This window comes from Anneissia japonica, unplaced genomic scaffold, assembly GCF_011630105.1.
Source record: "Anneissia japonica isolate Jap-2015-1 unplaced genomic scaffold, ASM1163010v1 scaffold288288_len553704_cov182, whole genome shotgun sequence".
NCBI lineage: Eukaryota > Metazoa > Echinodermata > Crinoidea > Comatulida > Comatulidae > Anneissia > Anneissia japonica.
The window spans coordinates 195,217-214,944 of record NW_022702993.1 but is presented as its reverse complement, the minus strand read 5'-3'; the positions used below and the strand labels follow the sequence as shown (position 1 = coordinate 214,944).

The 19,728-nt window shown below is 32.5% G+C and overlaps 1 protein-coding gene across 1 annotated transcript in view; it reads right to left on the bottom strand.

Moving 5' to 3' along the window:
• The window catches only part of LOC117104192 (vacuolar protein sorting-associated protein 41 homolog), a 41,799-nt gene that overhangs the window by 11,004 nt on the left and 11,067 nt on the right, over positions 1-19,728 (bottom strand). Inside the window, exons 8-12 of the mRNA XM_033244895.1 lie at positions 14,521-14,670; positions 14,038-14,110; positions 13,074-13,171; positions 8,385-8,511; positions 1,658-1,773 (exon numbers count right to left, since the gene is read on the bottom strand). Of these exons, the coding sequence (XP_033100786.1) occupies positions 1,658-1,773; positions 8,385-8,511; positions 13,074-13,171; positions 14,038-14,110; positions 14,521-14,670 (564 nt within the window). The remainder of the gene's footprint in view (positions 1-1,657; positions 1,774-8,384; positions 8,512-13,073; positions 13,172-14,037; positions 14,111-14,520; positions 14,671-19,728) is intronic.

Genomic DNA, 19,728 nt, shown 5'->3' with positions numbered 1-19,728 from the left:
ACACTACAGGGGTCTGGAAAATTTTTATTTTCTAGACGCTCGGAAATAACCTCTGTGGTGTTTTGGGCGATCAATAATTTCTTTTTCTTTCATCCTATTTTTACTTTCGAAAAAAGAAAGGGGGAAAACGGCCAGCCCACCTCCCCCCACTAAATCCTCCCGTCTGGTACGATACTATACTGTTTGTTACGCTGAGCATAGGAAAATGCATAGCGAAATATTGTGAAAATATTTATAATACAGTGAAATATTTTTTGAAAGTTTGCATGGTGAGTTTCAATAACAAATCATTAGACTTTTGGTAAACCATGTGTAAAAATATGGTTTTTGAGGTAAAACCACTGGTTGGTTGTGTCAACATTTTGGTAAAATTACTCTGACCAACATTCCTAGCTATGGCACCATAACCATAAAATTTCCTCTTCCTATAATAATTAAGTGAGGTTTAAACGTTATGTGACCTCGCTACTAGTATTGGATCTATTTAAGAGAGTTTTACAGGATAATTTGCATATGACTGTTCAACCTTAAGTTCAAATTGATTCATCTGACCGACATTCTCCTGATGTTTCTGAGCACAAGCCAGTGATTTCACAAAAACCATATTTTTACATGTGGTGGGTGTATCAAAAGTTTAATGATTTTGTTATTTTTCTGAGTGATTCTATTGTAAGAGATACAGGACTGTAAAAAGTTAATTGTTTTTGCCGGACCAAGGTCTAGTTTTCCTAAAATAACTGCTAGTCCTAATATAGCTACCGAATATTTGTTTTAATATATTTTTGCTAGCTCAGCCCAAAATACTCAAGTCCCGGACCCTGGACCACCAACTTCTTTTACAGCCCTGATATATCTATGTTGAATATTGTTAATTGGAACACCTGTTAACTACTCCAAATCAAGGCGGGATCAAGCAATTTGACATAGAGGGGAACTAGGGAGGAAATTTTACAGGGGGGGTCCAGACCACTTTACCCCCACCATCACCATAACATTTCATCATCCTATAATTACGACCTCTACTACTATTTATGGGTCACCAATTTCATCTATTGAATTCAACTTCAACTTTATTTGCAATCAAATTAAAAAAACATGATTGGATAAAACAATTAAACAGTACTGAAAAAATAATTTTAAAAAACATTCAAAAGACGTCCATAAGATAAAAATACAAGAAAAACACCAATATCATTGAGAAAATAGAAGTTATTTCAAAATGTCCAAGATTAAGGACAAAAGGGACATCATACATTTTTATTTAATTATTTTATTTAAACAAATTTCAATTTTAATATATTATATAGGTTCCCTTTAATTAAAAACCACTCGAATTAAAGACAACCACTTTTCTGTCCCAAACAAACAAATTTCTTTTATTTTTATTATTCTAATTAGAGACCAAAGCTGCTAAAGACCATGGAAATCCCGGTCCCAAAAGTGGTCTTTAATTGGAGGGAGACCTGTATATCAATTATCAGCTAAAAATAGGTCAATATTCAACATCTACAGATAGAAAAAAGATCAAATTGCAATATAATATTTATGAGAGTTTTTTACAGGATAATTTGCATATGACCGTATGATCGTTTAACCTTCACACTGATTCATATTGTATGTATTAGAGTGGGCATAAAGGATGAAAATTTGTTCTCACCTCATATTTTCCATTTTCCATAAACCATGTGATGTGGTCATCCATGTCACGCTGCCGTCCAACCACAACATCTTTAGGACTGACAATGTGAAAGATGCATTCATCTTCAATGTACTCTAAGATGAAGAAAAGCACAAATACAAAGTTAAATGTTTTTTCTTTTTACATAAATAATAATTATAATAAAACAAAATAATGAGAATTATGATAACAATAATGAATAATCCTGAGTGTGTAAATTCTCTTCACATCATTTACAAAATTATAAAATTTAAGACATGAAAACCATGTTGACATGTCTTAGGTTGTATTGTGTGTGCAATTTAATAATTCAAGTGTGGAAATCAGCATTCATACACGCAATGTTGAATTACGAGCAAACCCATATGCTACGTACGTGCATACACATGTGATGAATATTTATGTGTAAATGAAGTATTATGCTACTGCATGTGTGTAAATCGCACTAAGATGTGTCAAATTGTATGTGTCATGAATCGCACAATAGAAAAATCTCAATCAGTTACAGAAAAAATGATGAAATATTTGAGAATACATAAAGTCAAAAACATTCTGATTATCGTTTAGTTGATCTACTATACAGTAAGTACTGATGCATGCTAAGTGTGCCAACAACAACAGATACCGTACTTATTTGAGTAAATTACGTCAGCGTTAATTGTTGAGAAGGGTTTCTGAGGGGGCGTTCATTCGAGGGAGGTGTTTATTTTTTGGTGTAAAATGGGTAAACTATTGGACAAACTTAAATTGCTGAATCGTAAAATAAGATATTTCTTTTGACTACGATGGCCAATTAGTCAGAAGAACGTTGTTTGTATGACTCTCTAGTATAGGGCTAAGCCCATCTTCACACGACAAGGCTATGCAAACACGTTCAAGTATTCCATTATTTCACTCCATTTCTAATCTAACGGGTCAAAAGTCTGACATTTATTAAAGAAATATTACCAAGGCTTTTCGATAAGTTATTTTACGATAAAATGTACAAATAAATAAGTTTGAGGAGTTTAAAAACTGTTGAAATTTACTCGAGCAGAGGTATATTATTGTGTGAAAAACTGCTAGTGTTTTGTTTTGATGTTATACCCACTATAAAAAATTTGGTTTGGTAACCAATTTGGTCTATTGCGGAACTAAAATACATATACTGCAATTAAAGTCAAAATGTGTTATTGCATGAAAATAAAGATTATGGTATGCAGTTCTACTATTTTAGTAGAAAATTAATAGAATGTGTTGACAATGATGTTGTTTCCATTAGTTTTGTTTACAATTATGTGGGGGGGTGTTTACTTGAGGGAGGCGTATATTCCAAATGAGGCTTTTGAGAGGTGTTTATTCAAGGAAAGTGTTTATTCAAAGTGGGGCGATTATTCAAATAAATACTGTATTTCATTAACATATTTCAACTACATTCACAAGATGAATGGTATAGCACACCTGTAATACCACAGTAATCTTAAGTGTGTAACACACATCAATATTGCACAGTGTATGTACAAACTATTAATGATAAGTGCACAGCACATTTAAGTGATTCTTAAAGGATAGCAGAATGGTTGTTGAACTTATTACAAAGCTAATGACAAGTTGTCCTGATTCTTCTTGACCGCCAGCCTTGTTTGATGTCATTTATTGTCATTTCACAAATTAATATGCAAAGCGACGCTACTCAAAGAATACTAAACGAGAACAAATAGCAAAAGCACCATAATGAATGGAATACAGGTCTCCCTGTAATTAAATACCCCTCCCACTAAAGACCACATTTTCTTCACAAATCAACAAATTTCTATTGCCTTAATATTATTCTAATTAGAGAGTTTTTAAAATCCATGGAAACCTCTAACTATTAAACTTATTATAAATTATTATTATTATTATTATTTTTTTGTGGGGGGGGGGGGGGTGTTTACTTGAGGGAGGCGTATATTCCAAATGAGGCATTTGAGAGGTGTTTATTCAAGGAAAGTGTTTATTCAAAGTGGGGCGATTATTCAAATAAATACTGTATTTCATTAACATATTTCAACTACATTCACAAGATGAATGGTATAGCACACCTGTAATACCACAGTAATCTTAAGTGTGTAACACACATCAATATTGCACAGTGTATGTACAAACTATTAATGATAAGTGCACAGCACATTTAAGTGATTCTTAAAGGATAGCAGAATGGTTGTTGAACTTATTACAAAGCTAATGACAAGTTGTCCTGATTCTTCTTGACCGCCAGCCTTGTTTGATGTCATTTATTGTCATTTCACAAATTAATATGCAAAGCGACGCTACTCAAAGAATACTAAACGAGAACAAATAGCAAAAGCACCATAATGAATGGAATACAGGTCCCCCTGTAATTAAATTGTATTTGTTTTGATGATGGAGTAAGAGCAGCTTACTGTTTTGGCTTATGCCTATTACTTACTCCTGGCAAGAATATTGTATGTATACTTTTTACTCTGCCGAATAAATATTATTATTATTATTATTAAATACCCCTCCCACTAAAGACCACATTTTCTTCACAAATCAACAAATTTCTATTGCCTTAATATTATTCTAATTAGAGACCCAAGTTGTTAAAATCCATGGAAACCTCTAACTATTAAAATTATTATAAATTATTATTATTATTATTATTATATTATTATTATGATATAATTAATAATACAGTAATTACTTGATTACCATATTTTTTTAGTCATTAAAGTTTTTTACACTATAAGCATTGTGCTAAAAAGTCTGCATTTACTTATTCAAAAATATTAATTACTGTTTCACAATGTGTGCTTTTAATTATCCTTATCCTCATTCTAACCTCACATTATTCTGAACATTAACTTCACAATAACTGACATAAAGTATGATTCCAGACAACAATACAATAGGTTTTTTGTTATAAACAGTTATTTTTTTCTTGACATTCGTCAATTCTAATTCTCTTCTCTAGACATACAGTAGATGCGATATCTTTCTTCAGTAAAAAAGATCACAACTCGCACCAACCATCATCATAAGATCAAAACAGGATATCCCAATCATACTTATGTCATTGTCATGGGATCGATTGTCATAAAAAAATTGGCTGTCATGGGAGAAAATGTCACTGATATAGGTGACAAAATTCAAAAAATCACAAAATCAAAACATATGTTAAGATTGTCAAAGAAAATCTAAGAGAATATAGATTATACGAAACCAGGGAAGGGATTACTGAAATCCTTTGTGAATTGTAGTTTTAATCCTATGATTAACATCATGTTAGACAGGATTATATATTTCTAATAGTTATTTATGTGCATGTTGTGAATTTCCTGTGTAGGAAAATGATTAAAGCATACCATGTATATGGCCACATTCTAGAATCGGTAGTTTGGATCACTGCACTATACACAATTGAATCTTTAGACAGTGAACTAATTTCAGGTGTCATTACTGTTGGACATAATATCAATGGTACAAGAAGATAAGAAGATTGTGTAGTATACAAATACAACAAGGTTTGAGGTAAAGTAGTGAATTCTACTTCCAGAGGAATTGGTTGATTAGGACTACCCTCATTCTACTTCCCGAGGCTTGTGCGAACCCAAAGATGTTCGAAAAGGGGTTTGCCCAAAAGTGGGGCTGATCGACACAACACTACCCTATGGGGTCTGGTGAGGATTACCCTATGAGGACCGGGGATTACCCTATGAGGTCCGGGGATTACCCTATGAGGTCCGGGGGCTTTCCCCTGGAAAATTCTTGTTTTCTAGACGCCCGAAAATAACCTGAGGCATTTTGAGCGATCAGTTATTTCTTCCTTCTTGGTTTTTCTTTTTTTTTTCTACTTTCCAAAAGAGGGGACCGGGGTCGGCCCGCCCCTGCCCCTTCCAAATCCACTACTGCAAGGTGTTGGTTGATTGGAGCTACACTTATTCGACTTCCCGAGGAGTTGGATGATTGGGACTACCTTATTCTACTTCCCGAGGAGTTAGATGACTGGAACTACTCCATTCTACTTCCCGAAGAGTTGGATGACAGGGACTACTCCATTCTACTTCCCGAAGAGTTGGATGATTGGGACTACTTCATTCTGCTTCCCGAGCAGTTAGATGATCAGGACTACATCATTCTACTTATGATGTGTTGGATGATTATCACTACCTCCCTCCGCCTCGCATCAGTATTGAGTCTCAATCATACAGACATTTGTAACTGCAGTGTGGGGGAAATGCTAAGCCATTTATGAAATTAATAAGCAATATTAAACCAGGCAAAAAAATTATACAGGAAATATTTAATAAATTGCAAAAACAAAAAAAATGAAATACTACTGGCATTAACTTGTAGCTGAGACTTTCATAATATAAGGGCATGACATAAGCAGTGAACAGAGCGTTGTTATCCTTCAGTAGTACACTTGCTCGCCTTTTGTAGGCACAGCGCAAATGTCCCCTTTAGTCAAGACTTTCCTCAAGTTTTGTAAACATGGAAACATTTACTTTAAGAGTGTTCTGATTAGTTAAATTGTGAAAACATACTGTCTCAAAAAGCCAAAGAATCTTTGTCACTGAAGTGACATAATCTGCTTTACTGAAAGGTACAAATTATTCCAAATATCTCAGTGTATTGTATTACTATAGGCATGCAGGGTTCTCACCAGCATGTTAGGAGTGGTGGTCGGCGACCACGCCCACCCCGACCCCGACCCCTGGGGGTGGACGCCGACTGGGGGTTGGGTTCACAGGCCTAACTCGCCACCCAAATTTTAGGCCAAACTGAAAATCATAGTGGTAGGTGAACTAGGCCTAGGCCTAGCTAGGAAGGCCTATTCAGTTCAGTAGGCCTAGCTAGGCCTAGGGGCCTAGCCCTTAACGTAACTTCGGCCTCTAGCCTAGGCCTACAAAGTACAGGCCTAAATTGATTAATAATATATTTGTGACGACTTACTTCTTGTAAAATATTTTCAATGTCAATATAGCAGGTATAGTTTTGAAAATGTATTACAAATGTCGTCGCCGCTTGCAGTACTACTGTACACGAGCGTCGCATCGTGCATTGTTTATTGTTGCATGCTCTAGTGACTATCGCGGATTAATATGATAATAGTACTAGGAAAGGAGAGAGGCTTGCGCCGCCACCCAAACAAGAAAGTACTACTTTGTTTTTAACATGTGATTGGAGAGTGCGCTGGCTGCGTGTGGTGGGATCTCTAAAGATAGATTAAATTTCAGACATATCAGAGTTAACTTCGTCGTTGTTGTGCCTTATTCCTTGATTGAGTAATGTAATGTAGTTAAAGCGCTATACCGCGCTTTATATAAGATATTAATAATAAATAGTAATAATAATTAAAGCTGTGTGTAGAAATTGGGCATTTAAATTTTCTGTGTATCTGGCAAGGAATTCATCTGGCAACGCCAGCAGATGAAAAAAAAAAAAAAACGTGCTACACTGTAGATAGAGCGAAATGCATGTTGTGTAACGGACGTATCGTGGATGAGGTGTTGTGATCGGAGTGTTTAAAAAAACGTTGATGATAAACGCTAAAATAAAGAAGACAGAACATATATAGGTTTATAGGCCCATTGTGGTTTGTTGAAGTCGTCCTATAAATAAATAAATAATATTACAATATTGGCGACGATGTTAAATAATTGCTATTCGTTCGGCTTGAGCGGACACGATTTGAACTGAACAAACAATGCTAGGCCTACAGACAGTACAGTATAAGCCTACAGCTAGGCCTTAGTAACGTAGTAGGGTTTCAAATTAACGTAACCACGGAGACGTTAATTGATATCTTTGTCTTATCTAACATGTTCATTGTCTAGACACTGAGTTGTTAATCACAACTCCCTACTGTAGTCATGTAACGAAAGTATTTTGTTACGTTGTTTTTCTCAACTATCAATTGCAAAAATAGTGGTGGTCGGCAGTATGGGAGTGGTGATCAGAAATTTTGAGTGGTAGTCAGGGCCGTCCAGCGCCGACCACCGTGGTGAGAACCCTGGGTATATTTCTCTAGGTAGCCCTATGGTATATATTTAATTTACACCCATATTGATACCCATGTAGAGAGTGTCATTAAAGGTACAATGTCCATATTGAATTTATTATTAAAATGCCTACTTTTTAAAGTAAGCTTTTATTTTTATTAAATTAAAATACAAATGAGGAGACATTTTCCAGATGCAGATTTTTTAAATTTTTTTTTTTGGGGGGGGGAGGTGGGAAGCCAGTTTGGGACCCCTAAATTTTTGAAAATTAACAAAATAATAATTAACTTAAATAAAAAATAAAATATTAAATAAAATGTTACAAATAGAATGACCTACAAATGAATCATTGAATACAGTGTAAAAAATACTAATGATTTTTAAATTCACTAAATCTTCTTCAAGTATTTAATTAATTTCGTCTATGACTTACAATAATTCACACATGTTATTAACCAGATGTTGTAGTAGATTTTCGACATCATATGCAAGGACACAAACATTTCTTTATGAATTCATTGAGAAAATTAAAAAAATGTATTTTCAACAAATTCACACTGAATTATATATTAGGAAGTGGAGAAGGATGCAAGTTGGGTATGTTGATCTGTATCCAGCAAACCTGGGAAAAAAAGCACCTTGAGAAATTCTAGTTATGTGCACTATATAAATCCTATTAAATAAATAAACAAATAAATAATTCAAAATATGTTACTAACCTAAGTGATAGTTGTTTGCTTCATACATTTGAAAGCCTCGTATTGACAGTGCATCACTAGAAACAATTTCATAGTCATCCGGTTTGGGGTCCAGAATTTTTAGCTGTGGTCGTTGAGATTCAGAATCCTATAAGATTAAATTGAGGAATTGTGAGCGTTGTTAGCATATATAAATCCACCTATGGAAGAATAATGAATTGTTAATGAGTAAATTTTAAAGATATATTTTAAAGTTTTGATGTGCAGGTAATGGGCACCAGAGGACAAAATATAGTTGTAGTCTTAAAAATGATGTAAAGGATGAAGGTAATGGTAAAGGAGTCAGCTTGATAACTGCATATTATGAAAGCTTAAGCAAGCAGTGATGCAGGTACACATACGGTATACTACGATGAGTGTGTTGATAGAATAATTGGCTTAGAAACATGCCATGAATAATAATTTAAAACATGCCTTAAAACAATTCTGTATGTATTACAACAAAGGCATGTAAACAATTTATAACACATTTTCAGAAAATAAATTTTAGATTTTTAATTCTGATAAAAATATCAGTACCCGGATTCACAATGACTTTGTGTGAATATAATTTCAAGCTACAAAAACAGGTGAGAATTCTGTTGATACTTAACGATGCGATTGACAACAAAAAGTGTGCAACAGACGCTGTCAAAAATTGCGAGTGTAATTGGTTTTCTATACAAATTAGAGACTGGAGATGTATCACTGAAACTCATTACCAGCTAAAAAATATATCCTGAGAATAATGATTTTATAAAATCCATCCTCAATAAAATTTGCCTGAATTTCCAGTAAATGCATCAATTTCACCTGTTGGAAATAATGGAATAAATCAAAATATAGTTTAATCTGCACACCATTTCCACACATAGCCTACATTTATCATCAGATATCGTGACCCCATCCATCAATGACTTCGATCATGCATCAGCGACTCATAACAGGAAAGACGAATGGATATGACAATAATTCTGGGCACACAAGAAGTGCCTAGGAACATGTGGTTTGCCTTAGACCACAGGAAATTGACGGCAATTCACATAAATCCAATTACTACATATATTATTCATGTGAGAATACATTTAGAATCTTATGGCCCAGTGGTAAGGGCTTCGGGCTTTCAATCGATTGGTCGTGAGTTCGAGTCTGGGGGGGGGGCCTGTCACATGGTTAAATGTCCTTGGGCACGGCTTCTTTTCTATGCTCATCTCTTTATTCACTCAGGATTAGAAATGCATGTCTAATAGGATGCGAATAATATATTGGTCCCTACAGTGAATTTAGAGCTGTAATAGGAAAAATATCTTAAACTCAATCATATTCATAACATCTACCACAACAAATGTCCAGATTATATGTACCTAAATTTTACCCCAATCTCAAGTCAACACCGATACAACACCAGAAACAGGATATACAACTTTGTTGTTCCAAAAACAAAAGGTGCTAATCACACTTCATTCTTTGCAACTGGTATCCGAGACTGGAATGCTCTACCCAATTATCTTAAAGAAATTACTGACCATGGGATGTTTAAGAGAAAGCTTAAAGAATTTTTACTTACTGATTTTTAATGTTTCATGTTTTTATCCTTTACTACATGCAGTTTTTATATTTACTCAATTAGTAATTTTAATATTCAATTTTAACTTTTACAATTTTTAATTTTAAATTGGCCTATGTTTACCTATTTTATATATTTTACTATATATTCTAAACCTTGCCAGATCACTATCTGTAAATATTCGCTCTTGTGCAATAATTACCCTGGCTTCTGGACCCCATTGGAAATAAGTCTGGTGTACAATCACTAGACTTAATGGGTCATCCAGGCATTCAGTTAATTATTCATCTCCTTTTTTTATGTTCGTTCTCAAAATGTTATTGTTATGTGTGTGATATTGAATGCAAAATAAATCAAATCAAATCAAATACTCCCAAGTGAGCAGACGAGGATGCGTTATGCTGTTGTATAGATGCTTTGTAGGCATGATATGCCAAAAAACTGTTGTATGCCCATATATAGTCATGATGTGCCTAAATATGGTCAGGATGTGATGTCATTATGACCATATTTAGACATGTCAAATGAAATTTGATAGTGTGGACAAGGTCATTTGCCTGATTTTCATGAATCTAAATGACTGTGGTATAGATGGAATAGCCATGTATCCAACTGATTATAAATTATTGAGGTTGAGCTTTGGTTTGGTGAATACGGTACCCAATTTGTAATCCCAGTGTCCTAAGTCCTATCCTAAATAGTTCCATAATTATTTCACATCTTCCTAAAAACCGAAAGGTCCACTGATTATTCTCAGATAAGATAGTATAATACATACTCCAAGTATCGAAATGCATGCCATCGTGTCGGGATTTAATATTTCGACAATAATTATGTCATCATCAGGAATTTGATGATGACATAATTAATGTCGAAATATTGAATCCTGACACGATGGCATGCATTTCACTATTTGAAGTATGTATTATACTATCTTATTTCACATCTTTTTTTCAAAAAAAATCTAATTCCTAAGCTACAAAAATGATTTGCAAGTTGGCAGGCTAACTCAAAGTAAGTTTTAAATATAACATAATAAACCAATTTAAATGAAAGTATTATTATTTATTATTATTATTATTATTATTATTAAGAAAAAGAGTGTAAGTTACCTTTCAGAATTGTAGTAACTTACACTCTATTTCTTATTATCATGACAGAGTTAGAGAATAACTTCCATGCGATTATTATTATTATTATTATTATTATTATTATTATTTGATAACTACACCCTCTCGCTATGAAACCATGGGTACTGTATCTAAGTGTAGGATGTATTTTAGTTGTCACCATAATTTTTTTAATTTGGTTATTACCTGATGCTATAATCAGATCACATTAGCATAATGGCATGATTAACTGCCAAGATCATGAGCCAGATCTCACAAAGTACAGTTGGAAAATCGAGAATGTTAGCGGCTTAATCCGATTTCCTGCGACATAATTAATGATTTATTAGAGTAGCTTATCCTCCGAGAATCACTCCTGATTAATTAGGGAGGAACTAATACCTTCATTCAATTGATAATAATCCACAGGATACTAAAACTGTTATAATTTATTTGTTCGACGTTAAAACGGAAATGCATGTGAAAATGGCAGAAGAGAAAATATATATTGTGTTCTTTAAACATCTGGACAGATGTTTGTACTCATTTCAGCGAACCTGTCTTTATAATAGACAGTACAAATTAGATTTATTCTTTTTTCATTAAAAAAAAACATACATTAACAGGTGGATTTGTAATTATAACTATAGTCTACATAATATGTGAGGTCTCACCATGAAATAAGACGCATCGTTGGTGAAATCATATTTAGATATTCACCAAAATAGGTCAAAGGCAACATTTTTACAAAATTTTGATTTTAATGTTTTTGAATAACTTGATACTTATATTTTATGATTGTGTACTTTTAAAGTGAATTTTCTTACTAAAACAGTGTTCTCTTCGCATATTCTCTAATTCTAGTCCTATTATTTGTACAAGTTAGTTTATCTTTGAGTTCGATTTTCTCAAAACCTGGTTCTCATACACATAAACTTTAAATGCTAACATCTCTGGATCTATTTATCCAAGTGGAGCCATTCAAAACCCAAATTAAAGCTTATAATGTGATCTACCAAAATGTAATATAAACTCATTTTTTGATTTTCTAACGATGAGACTCATTTTGTAGTGAGACCTCACATATTTGAAGACATACTCGCACTAAAAAAAAAAGAAACCTTACAATTTGAACAGCACATTGAAACTATGAATTTAAAAAGTTATCAACTGTCGTTTTGCCATATGGGCTTTTTCGTAATCATGTTTCGCATTTTTCAGCGGGTTGTATGGTTATACAGTACAGGTCTCCCTCTAATTAAAGACCCCTCCAATTAAAGACCACATTTTAGTGGTCCCATATTAGAAAATGTCTTTTATCTTTATTATTTTAATTAGAGAACAAAGCTACTAAAGACCTTTAGTCTTTAAATAGGGGAGAACTGTATTTCATCATGTGATCAGCTATAGCTGACTTGAGAACGAAATCAGATCCAGAACAAAATCAGTGGCGGATCCAGGGGGGTTCTAGGGGTTCGGACGAACCCCCCTCTGTGAAGAAACGTACCAAAATACTACTGGGTCCTGGCTTACAAAAAGCATGCTAGGCTTAGCCCAACTAGCATTCAATTTAATACAATTAAAAACACTGTTTTTGGCTCGACGTCGTAATAATTTATGTACGAATGTGTGTTCTTCAGGCCTATTGGTTCATTGATCTATAAGAAAGACTACGTATCCAACTACTCAATATTGTTGGAATATATGCCTAAGAATGTATTGACTATGTCTTTGATTTTCTTCTATGTTATAGGCCTAAAAATGAGATAAAATCACCTGACTTTTTTTAAGAGGGGCAAAACCTTAAATTTTGAAGAAATTAAAAGACACTTCAGAAGTCGGGAAAGCTCATTTCCGGCCATCTTTAATTTTTGGGTTTATTGGAAAAATTTTGAACCCCCCTCTTTGAAATCCTGGATCTGCCCCTGAAAGTATATAATTTACTTGATTTTAACTTTATGAAAACACCAATCACTGTAAAATACATAGTCTCACCGATTCATTGGAGTCTTGTCTCAGAAAAGCTAAAACCACGAGCTGGTTATCAAGTGGGGCCACTCCACAAACAAAGAAATCCGTCTTGAATAATGAAACTGAGAAGTATGGAGAAAAAAGAAATAATCAATTATAAAAATGAAAGACTGTCAGCCACATTGAAGCATATTTAATGGTGGGCTCACATTTCCACAATTCAACCCTTTAGCTAGATATGCTGTGAAAAGCTCAATCAATCAATCAATCAATCATTCACTGGATCCACTTTTGATACAGTGGTACTCATACAAAATGCATGGTGCTATGGTTCTTTTTTTTATCAGCACAGACTTCGGTCAATTAATGCATACAAGTATTTTGGGCTCTTTGAAAAAAGAATATTTGTGGCAAAGACAAGCTAAACCAGTCACTCGTCACAAATTGTGTTTCAGAGAAAATAGCAAAAACATGCTAGAATGTAAAATTTTAAAAAAATCTATTTTATTTCACTAAACTAAGGTTTATGTATCTATACATCATGCTGTGCTGTTATTTTTCCCAATTACAATGTTAAAACAACACTTTTTAATGATTTTGTAATAGTTTCTGCATGAGAAATGCCTGAAATCATAAACTTTGAAGGCTGATTTCTCATATATAGTTCTTTAAACAGTTGTATGCTTAAATGCTCGTAACTTCATAAGGAAATGTCAGATTTGAATGATTTTTTTACCATTTTATAGCTCCTATTTTACACTTTAACCCTGTATTAATAACTCAAAATCGATTTTTGCGACGAGTGACTGGTTTGGCTTGTCTTTGCCACATTTTGAGATTTTGGGTTAGTGAGGGTTGAACGAAGATTATAATGATTATTAAAAGTATAATGTTGATGAGGATGATGATAGTGATGATGATGATGATGATGACGAAGATCAGGATGTTTATGATGGTTAATGATGTTGATTTTCCTCCTCTCTCTCACCTATTTCGACAAAGCGAAGTGGTAATCTCTTTGCTTGAGCCTCATAAGGTAAGCGGTCTTTAACAACACATATCTGAAAAAATAAGGTTAGATATTATTTATAACCAATAATTTCAAAGGCAAAGCTGCCCTTCTATTTTTAATGTATAAACCCAGTGGCACTACTCTGTACACATGAATTTAGTTTGAATGCACTATGATGGTTTCACTAACAACATAATCATAATTATAAGAAAAAATATTTTTTCCTTTTATTATACAATATAATAAAAACATTATAAAAAAATAGTAATTTAAAATAATTAAAATGTTATTGATAATAATAAAAATAAGAATAAAAACAGGAAGTAAAAATAATTAAAATTTTATTAGTAGATTAGTACAAAAAAATAACATTTGATGAAAAGAAAATACATAAATAATACAATATCTACCAATTTGAGACCTATGACCTGGTTTAGATTCACATCCTGGTATCTTTACCTTAACAGTATCAGCCCATCCAATAATAAGGGTTTTGTCATCCTTCCAGCAGATGCTGCATGTATAAATTTCCGAGCGTAAACCTTCACCGTGGTCTCGACGGATGAATGTTATCCGTTGTCTGTGCAACACATCGTAAACTTTTACTCCCTGGAGAGAAGGCAGGAAGACAAGATCAAACAAAGTTACAAAATCCTTTCACAAACACTGCATCCCCTAATTGTCAAATTAATTCCATATTTTTTACATTATTTGCATCTCTTTACCTATAGCCACAAACTCTCTCTCACTCAATATTTTCTTTGATTCATAATCTTGCTCTTCAGGTTTGGCAACACACACACAGGTAAGTACCTCAGAAAACTCATATTTCTTGCAAACTTGCATGTATCTTAAAAAGTTTTTGAAAGGTTTAAATTCTGCCCCATCACTTAACAGGTATAGTTGAACTTTACTGACAAGGTAAGTACTACTTGCAGCCTATAATGCATTCTTTGATTGGTTATAATAATTTAATATTTATATATTGCTTATTGCATATTCCTTATACTGTATGCACTTTATACCTGAGTTAATATCATAGTGGTAAGAAAGTACAGTTATTATAAAAATTCAGGTAGATCTCTACAACTAATGATGAGTCAAATACTTAAAGAAAATGAAGGAAAAATGCAATGTTCTTGCCAAGGAGAGTATTTTAAATGCCGGAAATATGCATGAAACTAATTTTACAATCTTAAACATTACATTGAAATTTGAACAAAAAGGTAACACTGGAGGGAAGGTTAAAGATAATTATGTTGGATATATAATGTTACATTTTAATAATCTAATATTATTTATTGCATATTGGGCTCGTCTCTGGAGATACTTTTATAATTATATTTGTTTTTTGCTGTATGAATGATTTCATAGACTAGTTAGTATTGTGTATATAAATATTAAACAGTAAAGATGCCACAAAAAGACATGAGGGATTCAAACTTGGGTCTCCTGGATGATTTACTGCCTTAACGACAAGGTCGATACGGTTTCATTTTCATAACCGAATGGAAGCATCTTCTTCAATCTTGTGTTTGACTACAGTAATACTAGGGAACAATAGTAATTCTCCTCTATTCAATATCTGAATGTATTTTTTAAAACATGGCAATTATAATAACCTTTTAGACCCTGAGGAAAAGATATATAAAAGTAGAGATGGAATTCAACCAGCAACATAAAGCATTGCTATGGTTCTGAGGAATTTTGTCACAACTATTAAAACATAAATTGCTTACTGACTCACTCAGTTAAATCTCCATAAATTAAATAGCATATTCATGTTAACAAGATGCTCCGGAAGAAAATTTGTTTTTGATATATTGTACAACACAAAAAGAATATTTGCCGAAAAACCTGTGAGTGGTTAATAAGATACAGATTATTGAATATTTAAACACTGGGGGAAAAAAGGTGAAAAAGGTTACGCCCCTTTTCCTTCTCCAGTTTTTAAGTATTCAAAAATCGGTATCTCATTAACCGCTCCCAAAGTTTTTCGTCAAATATGCTTTTTGTGTTTTAGATAAATCAGTTGTACAACATATCAAAAATGTTTTATCCTCCGGAGCCTTCTTTTATGTTTAACATTAACATTTAATTAAAGAGTGTGATACTCATTATAAACTTATTTTTCAATACTTTGAACATGCTTTAATTTACATATACTGTAGAAATTATCAGCATCATGATGACAACAAACAAGTTGGCTTCCATTTAAAAAATGTTGTGGTAGTCTGTATAATTTCATTTGTTCAACAATTTACAACATATGTAAATCATTTTTACTGACTTAGTTAATTTACATATCAAGTACAAAATGTATGATGAGATATGAGTTAATGGTAGATAGCAGTATAAACCATTACAAAAACTAGTATTCTCATGGTTCTATTAGTTAATAGTTTAAACATGCATTACATTAATTTTCATAATATAATTTGCATATACAATTCATGACTTCTTGGGAACAGTAATCCCTGCATTAAAATACATTTAAACCATATGGATGTGTAGAAAAATTTAGTGTCTTTTTTTTCATTCATTACTGGTACAAAAAATATAGTCCAACAGAAACGCTTAATATAAAAATATAATTTTTGGAAAGTAATAATTATAATAATAATAATGCAGTCATTTATAGTTTTAGATAAATCAGTTGTACAACATATCAAAAATGTTTTATCCTCCGGAGCCTTCTTTTATGTTTAACATTAACATTTAATTAAAGAGTGTGATACTCATTATAAACTTATTTTTCAATACTTTGAACATGCTTTAATTTACATATACTGTAGAAATTATCAGCATCATGATGACAACAAACAAGTTGGCTTCCATTTAAAAAATGCTGTGGTAGTCTGTATAATTTCATTTGTTCAACAATTTACAACATATGTAAATCATTTTTACTGACTTAGTTAATTTACATATCAAGTACAAAATGTATGATGAGATATGAGTTAATGGTAGATAGCAGTATAAACCATTACAAAAACTAGTACTCTCATGGTTCTATTAGTTAATAGTTTAAATATGCATTACATTAATTTTCATAATATAATTTGCATACAATTCATGAATTCTTGGGAACAGTAATTCCTGCATTAAAATACATTTAAAGCATATGGATGTGTAGAAAAACTTAGAGTCTTTTTTTTCATTCATTACTGGTTAAAAAATATAGTCCAACAGAAACGCTTAATATAAAAATATATGCATTACATTAATTTTCATAATATAATTTGCATACAATTCATGAATTCTTGGGAACAGTAATTCCTGCATTAAAATACATTTAAAGCATATGGATGTGTAGAAAAACTTAGTGTCTTTTTTTTCATTCATTACTGGTAAAAAAATATAGTCCAACAGAAACGCTTAATATAAAAATATAATTTTTGGAAAGTAATAATTATAATAATAATAATGCAGTCATTTATAGAGTGCTCTTATCAAAGATATCACAGCGCTTAATAATAATATTGCCAGAGAGGTTGTGAACTAGAACCTCTGGTCTTGAGCAAAATTGCATGCCGTAATGCAATTCACAAAATTTGCATTGAAATTCAATCTAATTCGAGGTAATATATACAACAGGATATATGTTTAGTTGCAAATATTTCAAAAGTTAGCTGGATTAAATCCTTTCGACATTAATTGCTTTTCTGTCAGGGATGATAAGATCATTCATTACCAAGTAGGACTTAGCAATGCTATAAACTTTCATGTGTCAAGAAAACATGCTATTATTACCTATGGGATATTTCTCATTACTACAAGGATTGCTGGAGCTAGTATAATACTATCATAAACATCAAGGAAACATAGAGTAAAACATGAAAGATCACCATCACCTCTACCAGTAGTCCAGTAGCAGAAAGGGGGGGGGGGGGGGGGAAATCACCACCTGAAGAGTGACAAATTTTCATCCACCTTTTCTAGAATTTTGCATAGATTACAAATCTGAAGGGTGATCAACCAACTTCGGGGATAAGATCTGATCAGTCAATATTGGGTCAAAGGTCAGAATATACTATTTGATTGACCATTATAACAATTTACAGGTACTCTTAATAATCAAGCATATAATCTACAATTCAGTGTCATATCTCTATTTTGCATTAAGAACCTGATCAGCATAAAAATATCAAATCAGAATTTTTGGTCAGTAGATATCAGGGTCAAAGTTCAAAGTTGATCATTAATAATTGTCCATTTATAATTATTTACTATAAAAATAACCAATTATGAAAGCTATAATTCAGTTTTATATCAATCTGTTATCCTTGCAAATACACCTAATCACAATTTTAAAAAAATAAATTAATGTACTTTGATCAGTCGATATTGGGGTCAATGGTCAAAATTGATCATTTGGTTGACAATTTACTGTTAATAACCAATCATAATCAACAATTCAGTGTTATATTTCTGTGTTGCGCTTTTAGGTACCTGATCACCTTAAAAATATCAAATCAGATAATTGATCAGCCAATATGAGGGTCAAAGTTCAATATTGATCAACAATAATTGTTCATTTATAAAAATTGATTATAAAAATAACCAATTATGAAAGTTAAAATTCATTGTGCTTTTAAATCCTAAAACAGGGTTAGCCAGGTTGTAGCATTTCTTACTTGTTCCGTGTGGGTTGAAGTTATAATGTATTTAGAATACATGAATATTACTTCCCTTCATTTCAAGAAATACATCCACACAGAAGGTAATACATTTTTTGTATTACCAGTTTTTATGTTTGTTTTCTTCCTTTTTATTCTCTATAACTCTATTTACAGTATCTTTTCTATAAGCATTCTGTTTATATCTCTATATTTTCTTTCTCTTTAATTTTTATATGCTTTCAGGAATTTCTTCCTTTTTTCCGTGGTTTTAAGTTAACAATTGCAATTTACATTCAATTTATTCACAGAACATCTTCACAATCTGATTCATTCACTGTATTCACTCTTAATGTTCTACACCATATATCAATCCAATGGATCGGTACATTTCAGTGCACATTTTACTGGAGTTAAATAGTGCATGGTGGTTTAGGAGACAGATACTGGTAACACATCCATATTAGTTACTTCGAGCTGAATGCAATGCCAAATACAGATAACCATCGTCAATCACCATTGTCATCATTAAAGTGGTTTCATAAAATTTAAACTCTGGCTTTATGCAATTAGATCACATTTTGGTTGTAAAAACAATACCTTACCAAGCTTAATATCGCAGACAAAATTGTTTGATTTGGGTTTTTTATGATGATTGGGTAACTTAAATCACAAAAAAAAAGTTATAACACAACGATTGTAGCTTTCCTGATTGGATATTATTGTAAGTTGCTATATTTGGCCAGCTAACTGGTCAAATATGACCTTTGACACTAAATATTGGCTGATAAAATAATTTAACTATTTCATGACAATTGGAAATCTAAAAGCATACCAAAATGGTGAAGCATCATGTTTTAGATTTAATAATTGGTTATTCACGTAACTTGCTATAATTGGTAAATTTTGACCTTTAACTCCTTATATCTCGAAAACGCAGACGAACCTGGCTGATCACTCTCCATTTTTAGAATCTGCACAAAAAAATTGGTCTAGAAAAGTTGGATGAAAATTTGTCCCTTGTCGGGTGGACTATAAGAGTATTTTT